This window comes from Thamnophis elegans, chromosome 14 (assembly GCF_009769535.1).
Source record: "Thamnophis elegans isolate rThaEle1 chromosome 14, rThaEle1.pri, whole genome shotgun sequence".
Lineage (NCBI taxonomy): Eukaryota > Metazoa > Chordata > Lepidosauria > Squamata > Colubridae > Thamnophis > Thamnophis elegans.
Genome location: NC_045554.1, coordinates 24374958 through 24383259, shown reverse-complemented (window position 1 = coordinate 24383259; position 8302 = coordinate 24374958). Strand labels below are relative to the sequence as shown.

At 43.1% G+C, this 8302-nt stretch overlaps 1 protein-coding gene across 1 annotated transcript; it reads right to left on the bottom strand.

Moving 5' to 3' along the window:
* Nucleotides 1–4905: 4905 nt before the first annotated feature.
* Nucleotides 4906–7221, bottom strand: LOC116517895 (endogenous retrovirus group 3 member 1 Env polyprotein-like). The gene has a single exon (XM_032231079.1). The coding sequence runs from the start codon at nt 7219–7221 to the stop codon at nt 4906–4908; it is 2316 nt and encodes a 771-aa protein (XP_032086970.1).
* Nucleotides 7222–8302: the final 1081 nt, after the last annotated feature.

The following is an 8302-nucleotide window of genomic DNA, read 5'->3' as shown; positions in this document are numbered from 1 at the left end:
CTTCTTAGATTGAAACATTGATGGAAAAGAACTTTCAGCTGTGGATGCCTGTTGGCGATACATGCTAAACATTTTTTTAAAAGCTCCATTGCAGAATGATTTCTCAGACACAGCAGGAAAGTGATAAACCAGAATATACATTTACATCTTATACATATGCACTTTGTCTCCATGACTATATTTTTTTTCAATAATGTCTGCATTTAGTATATTTCTATATCTAATGGCAGGTTCCTAATAAAACACCTGATTTTTTTCAGTATGATCTTGAGGCCTGTTTGCATTACATAGTAATGAAAGTTGGAAAATGGGGTAGAGAGAATTCTAAGTGAGGCCCGACTCCTCAATAAACAGATAATCAGGAATTTGCAGAAAATGCTATTTTTGTAGGTGGTTCCGGCTCCCTTCAGGGAATTTCAAAAGTGGAGAATAAACATTTCCAATTCAAGTGTGATTTGAAGGATGGATCAACAGGAAGAAAACAGCTATGTAATGAACACAAAAGTGCAAAATTAAGCCAGATGTTACAGTTTGTAGGATGTGAATATATTCTGTTCCAGCTCCCTTATGGCATATTTGTCTGCAGAAAAAAAATATGGAACATAGCACATTTACATCTTTATCTATGCTATTAAAATTCTTTTAATCCTTGGCATTAACATAAATCTTTTCTTTAATCTATGTAGTCTCAGGGAATGTCAGATGTTGCTTTTAAAGTAGCAAATAAATTTAGACACAGCTTCTTACTCATCTGGGTTTTTTTAATGACTGGAAAGAGCTAACTGCCCCCTTAAAAACTTCCAACTACAGACCAAAGTGCATCTTAATTTCCATAAACTGAACCCAGTTTTCTAACGACACCCATGTTGCAAACCAGAAGTATTGAATCATGACAAGGGAGGACAGATTTTCTTAAAGGGAAAAACAACTCAAGAAGATTGGGAAAATTAAAAATTATGTATAAAAGTCTAGTCTAGCACAATACCACTGAAAAAGAAGAATAAGAAATTCAAGGAGAAACCATCATGGCTGCACAAAGAATTCTCTGATAAATCGAAAGACAAAAAGGATAAGTATAACAATTAGAAAGAGGGACATATAAATAAGGCAGAGAAACAGCACGTAGCCCGAATCTGCAGAGATGAAGTCAGGAAGGGTTAGAGTCTCAGAATGAACTAAGATATAGGATAGACCAGTGTTTTTCAACCTTGGCAACTTGAAGATGTCTGGACTTCAACTCCCAGAATTCCCCAGCCAGCGAATGCTGGCTGGGGAATTCTGGGAGTTGAAGTCCAGACATCTTCAAGTTGCCAAGGTTGAAAAACACTGGGATAGACAGCATCACTGCCAGATGGATTTATAACAGACTGGTAAACCAAACTCAACCTGTAGTCTTAATAAAACTACAACTACCTTACATGAAGGGAAGTAAGCAATGGGGTACCCAAAAGTTCTGTTATAGGCCCAGTAATGCTCAATAACTTCATAAATGGTTTCGATGAGGAAATAGATGGGGAACTCAGCAAATTTGCACACTCTGCCAAATTGGCACTAACAGCCAACACCCCAGAAGATAGGCTTAAGATATACAGATGGATCTTGATAGACTTGAACATTGGGCCCTATCTAACAAAATGAAATTCATTGTACAGAAAAACAAGGTTTTACACATATGGGGAAATGAACCCAAATGTACAGCTACAGGTTAGATGAAACTTACTTCAATAGCAGTAACTGCAAGAGGGAACTAATAAATAATCACCTAAATATGAGCCAGCAATATGCTGCAACCACCAAAAAAGCCAATGCAATCCTAGGCTGTATTAACAGAGGGATAGAATCAAGGTCACATGAAATGTTAATACTGTTTTATAAGGCCTTGATTAGACCACACTTGGAATCCTGCACCCAGTTTTGGTCACCACAATATAAAAAAGATGTTAAGACTCTAGAAAGAGTGCAGAGAAGACCAACAAAGATGATTAGGGTGTTGGGGGCTAAAACATACGAAGAGCGGTTGCAGGAAATGTTAGTTGCAAAGTCATGTCCGACCCATCACAACACCATGGACCATGCTCCTCCAGGCCCTCCTGTCCTCTACCATCCTTTGAAATCCATTTAAGATCACACCGACTTCTTTGGTGACTCCATCCAGCCACCCGATTCTCTGTCGTCCCCTTCTTCTTTTGCCTTCAATCTTTCCCAGCATTAGGCTTTTCTCCAGTGAGCCTTGAATTGGGTACATCTAATCAAGTGCAAAGAAGGATTAGGGGTGACATGATAACAGTGTTCCAATATCTGAGGGGCTGCCACAGAGAAGAGGGGGTCAACCTAGTTTCCAAATCATCAGAAGGCGAGATAAGCAATGGATGGAAAGTAATCCAGGAGAGAAGCAATCTAGAACTAACAAGAAATTTCCTGACGGTGAGAACAATCAACCAGTGGAATGGCTTCCTTTCAGAAGAAGGGCTACTAACATTTCACATTGTTGACGACAAAGTTGTCACCTAGGCTTGTAAGGAACCTGTTTGATCTCCCACTTAATGCAGAGTTCGTTTCCCAGTTGTTGTCATGGTAGATAAAGTCCCCCATTACTACTGTGATGGCTTTTTAGGATATATTAGATACTTAATTAGCAAAAAATTCATCTATTTGTTGTGCTTGGTTCAGTAACCTGTAGTATACACCTACGGCAATGTCTTTTTTTCCTTTTAACCCCTATGCATTCATGGCGGCTTTCATCCTTCGTTTTATGCATTTCTGTAGAGATGTAGTGATCGCTTGCATATCATGCAACTCCACCCGTTCTTTTGTTAGCTCTGTTTCTTTTGGACAGTTTATATCCTTCCAGCAGTTCAATCCTTCCAAATTCCAATTGTGAATTTCATACTGCAGACTCCCCTACAGTAAGGTGACCAGATTTTCAAATTGGTAAAGTGGGACACCTTTGACCGGGGGGTTGGTGGGGGGGTATGATAAAAATTTTATACGGAGCAACAAAAATTTTCATACAACACAAAAATAGTATTGTAATATTTTTTTTATTTCAACATAACTACAATTTACAAATATAAATTTTAACTGTTGCCAAACATCAAAATTTTGATCACGTGACCTTGAGCAGTGGTCTCCAACCTTGGCCACTTTAAGACTTGTGGACTTCAACTCCCAGAGTTCCTCAGCCAGCAAAGCTGGCTGAGGAATTCTGGGAGTTGAAGTCCACAAGTCTTAAAGTGGCCAAGGTTGGTGACCACTGACCTTGAGGATGCTGCAATGGTCGCTAAGTGTGAAAATGGTCGCTAAGTGTGAAAAATGGTCATCAGTCACTTTTTTCAATGCCATTGTAACTTTGGTCACTATACCACCTTTCTTGCCACAGTTCTTAAGTGAATAACTGCAGCTGATAAGTTAGTAACATAAGTGAATCTGGTTTCCCCATTTGACTTTGTCAAAAGGTCACAAAAGGCAATTACAAGACCCCAGGACACTGAAGCTATCATAAATACGAATCTAGTGTATAGACATGAGTCCTTTTTTTAACCATTACTTTTATTTCTAACTATCTAAACAAAATTTAACAATATAAATAAAATAAATATAAATAACAATATAACAATATAAATAAAATAACAAATTGAAAAACTAAGAACAAACAATAATAACAATAACAATAACAACAAAAACAAAAACAACATAAATAGCCATGCAGGGCTTTGTCAGTCGGGAGATTCTGTCCTCCAGCTCCATTACTTGTTTAATATTTTTTATTTCCATTTCATTCTATACAATCACATGTTTACTGTGCATAACTGGGGCATATGACATTGAATAATAAACACAGCCCTCATTTATATAGAAAATGCCCCCTATAATACAAACCCAATATATCACCTTGGCCCACCATACACCCTCTTTCAACCCCCTCCAACTTTCATTCTTCCTTCTTACATACCCCTCTACTACCTACTTCCCCTCCCCCTCTATCACTCCCTCTCTTAATCCATTCCCTCCCTTCCTTCTCCTCCTCCTCTCTCTCACCCTCTCCACCCTCCTTCTTCTTTCACTCAACTCCTCCCTTCGGTGTACTTCTATTGCCTTCCAATATATTCAGCTTGTTCTATTTTAACACTAACATTAAAAAGCCACAGTATACAAGTGCAATCATGTACTTTAGAGTTTAACACATATTATATTTCCCCCCTCCCCCCCTCCCCCTAGAACCCCACCTCCCTTCCCTCCCCCTGACTTCCCAGAGCCCATACACGGTATAACTTTTTAACAATCACAGTCTAAAATATCTCTACATTGAGCTCAGCTTCTTACTGTTACCCAAATTTTAAACAGTTTAAGTTATTACTGATGTTAAGTGCGATTTCTCCGTGGGTGGTTCATGAAGCCAATGAGGAAAGAAGACTCGGACACGAATTTCCTTCGGGACGAAACCGACCCAGAACGAAGTCTGGGGGCTTCTTTTATTGAGCATACACAAGGGAGGGGTGGATTCACATAGCTAATGCGGACCAATCATGATTGTGCAAGCTTACAGTATATGGTAACTCATTTACTCTCATGTAGACTCGAAGAACACTCATAGTCAATAAACCTTTTATCATCATGCAAACATCCAATGCTTAATTAATGTTTGAGAGTTAAACAGTTGTAACCCCTGATTTAATCAACGCTTAGTTACAAGTCTGTGGTTGCTGATCTGCTTAGTGTTAAGGGTACTGATTTAATCAACGCTTGGAGTTGGACAGTTTGCCTTACTGATCTAATCATATGGCCAATTATTGCTTTTAGTTTACTGATTTAATCATATGGTTAATTATTGCTTCTGTTCTATACGTGTTACAGTATGGCTGAATGCATACCTGCACGTATATCGCAACATCTCCTACTTTTGTTTTAAATTTTGAGGAGTAGGAAGGGAGTATCGTTTTTCTCTGAGTCTTCATTAGAGAATGCTGTCAGTAGGGCTTTGTGTTGCGAATCAAAGATTGCTGTGTTAATGTTTTTGCCCTGTGTCATACTTTCTACTGTGGATTGAATGATGATTCGGATCACTGGGATTAAACAGGGTAAAAGGAGAAACCCTAGGAGCGCCACGCCTGCCATGAAGGCGGCTTGTTTCCAATTGCGAAAAATTCCTCCCAGGAAGCCTGCATCATCCATTAATCCTGTCCACTTTTGCACGGGTACGTGAACCAATTTCCGCAAGTCCGCGGTGAGATCGGCCACTACCTTGCCAATTTCATCAATTTGAAGACAGCAATTTGTCAGATTAAACTTTCCACATACTCCCCCTTCCTTAGCTAGTAAATAGTCTAAAGCCAAGCGATTCTGGTAAACCGCTGTACGTAACTTATCTTGTGCTGTGGCTATGGCGTTGAGTGCCCTATCAATGCGATTCCCGGCTAATTCTAAAACAGCTTGTAACCGTATAATCCGATTGAGCATATCAATTGGCGTACGGTACCCCCATGATCCATCTTCTGCCCATGTCGCGGGGTCATAATAAGCAATAATACGTTCAGGGGGCCATTCATCATCCTTCCAATTGCCAACCTGAATCCCCCCAAAACCCTCCCCCCGGTCTAGGGCTCTTTTCCTTCTCCAATTATCATACACAGGAATTCCCAGGTTTTGTCTAGCAGTGAGGGGTAGTAAGAAAAAGGAGGGTTTAATCCATGCCAAAATGCAAGACCCCCCCCAATTGTGAGGGAGGTACTCATAAGCAAGATTCCCACATACCCAATACATTCCCACCGGGGCAGTCCAGTTCCGTGTTGAAGAGGAAAAATAGGAAAAAATCGTGGTGTTCAACTGCTCAGGCTGGGAGATGTTGGCCGCCGAGGTCCATGAGGAGTTGGCCCACTGGCCTTTGCAGAGGAGGGTGCCTACTGCAAGGGAGCCATTGCGGAAATAGCAGTGGGTACCTACTATGTTGGTAGTCAATGTCCAGGCGGCATCAGAAGCGTGGGGTCGTAGTGTGAGATTCCCAGCCCGGGAGAGATTATTCAGTAATCCTGGGTCAGCTTCTAAAGCTTCCCAGGGCCATTGCTCGCCCATGTTTGTGCCCCCACATACAAAACAATTTGTCACCCCCAGGGTTTGAGCGATTTCAGTGGCAAACTCTAGGAACAGGTTGCGAGCTTTCTCAGAAACAATTGACTTCGCGTTGGTTTCAAGTCTCTCAATGGTGTCATAAACAGACCACTGTATGCTCCTGGATTCTTTAAGACTAACAATTGTGATGGTAATATAGGTAAGTGGATCATTGCCCGTTCCATCAATCCCCAAGCCATAGGCTTCAATTTTAGGATGGTCTTTTGAGAGGGTGAAAGAGACCCTGTTGCTGTCAGGCAATCGACGGAAGGATTCAATAGTCCGTTTAGCCGCATTCAGGGGGTTGTAGCATCCTCGGTAGCCGCCACCAGTGTGGTCACAAATTCCGCGCCAGACAGTTTTCTTTGGGTCTCCCCATGATGCGCAGGGGTGAAGAAAGTATTCAGGGGGGGTTGGCTTGTTACGGGTGCAAAGATATTTGTGGTCGTGTTTGTAGGTTTCTCGCCAGGCGTGGGAGCCACAAGAGCGAAAGGCTATTTTGTCCATGGCCAGGCAGACATCAATGCCAATAGTCCATTGTTCAGCTTTTGAGCGGATGGTGTGGTTAAGGTATGCAAGGTAGGCTGGCCTTGGGCTCCCAGCAACAATGCCGAGACCGGCCCATATGGTAATGTTGTATTTGGTAAGCATTGCTGGGCTGTGGCAAGTCACGGCATTGCCTTGTTTGCAGACACTGAATTCAGTCCTGTTAAAAATGCATTTGGGAAGATCTTGAGTACATCCCTCAGGGGGGATATTAGAGTAGATCAGCGTGCTGGTAGTTGCTGATCCTTTGGATACTTTAATGATACATTGGCTACAGTTGAAGTTGCTTGTAGGGGGGGCGTCTCTGCGGGATACATGGTGTGGAGCGGGGACGTCGGTGTTACGGTGACTTAACAGGAGCAGGAGGAGGAAGGCAGCAGACGCGAGGATCACCAGGGGAAGAATCCGGGCACATCGCAGCATGATGCCAGGTTTAGGGGGTGAGGCTGTTGGTTTCTCGCGGCAGGGAATCCGGCGGGGTGGCAGTTGGCACGGCAGAGATGAATCCGGCAGCAGGAGGGTGGTACGGGCGGATCCCTCGACCTGGAACCCATATGGTGGTGTCATCATGTTGCACTGCTGCGTAGCCTCTCCCCCAAGCAAGGAGCTTCGCGGGTCCTTTCCAGTCGGGTTCAGGGGGCTGACGGAAGTAAACAAGAGGTCTCATTGGATCCGTTGTTGGTGTGGTGAAATGCCGCTCCGCCGCCGTCGTGGGAGGGACTCCCGTCACGTTTAGGAAGTTAATGGTGTGAAGGCATAAATTGAGAAAATTTTGGATGGCCGGCAAATTTGGAGGGTTTAAAGAGCCTTCGCCGGCGAGATGACGGTTCAGGGCATTTTTTAAGGTCTGATTAGCCCGTTCAATCACTGCCTGTCCTTTACTATTATAGGGTATGCCGAATTTGTGGATTGTGCCCCATTTCTTAAGGAAAGCAGCAAAAGCCGAGCTTGTGTAAGCCGGTCCATTATCGGTTTTTAACTCCTCAGGGCAACCAAGTACCGAAAAGGTACGAAGGCAGTGATTAATGACATGTTTAACAGTCTCTCCTCTCTGGGGAGAAGCCATGATAAAGCCTGAATAGGTGTCAACGGTAACATGCAAGCAAAACCAGGGTTTGAATGGTTCAAATCTGGTGACATCCATTTGCCATAACTTGCATGCCTCCGTTCCTCTGGGATTTACTCCCAGGGGGAGGCTATGACCTTGTTGGCTGCATGTGGGGCATTGTTGGAGAATCGCGGCAGCTTCAGCTGCGGAGAGTCCGAATTGTTTCATTAGTGCTTTTTTATTTTGGTGAAAGTATGCATGGCTCTCCCATGGAGTGGAATGAGAAAGGGTAAAAGCCTCCGTTGATAGAGAGAGAGCGGAGGCTGCAGCATCAGCCCGTTCGTTGCCCAATGTAAGAGGCCCAGGGAATGGCTGATGGCTGCGAATATGTGCCACGAAAAAGGAGTGGTGGCGAGCAGCTATAAGCTGTTGCAGCGCTAAGAAAAGACTCAACAGAGCAGGGTCAGTGGAGGGGGAAATATAGGCTTCATGGATAGTTTTTACGATCTGAGTAACGTAGAGACTATCCAGTATGAGGTTGAAAGGCATAGAGGAGAAGTTTTGAAAGGCAAGAATAGCGGCTGAGAGTTCCGAGCGTTGTGC

Coding starts and splice junctions, on each gene's coding strand:
- LOC116517895 (XM_032231079.1), bottom strand. CDS start 7,221: ATGATGACACCACCATATGGGTTCCAGGTCGAGGGATCCGCCCGTACC.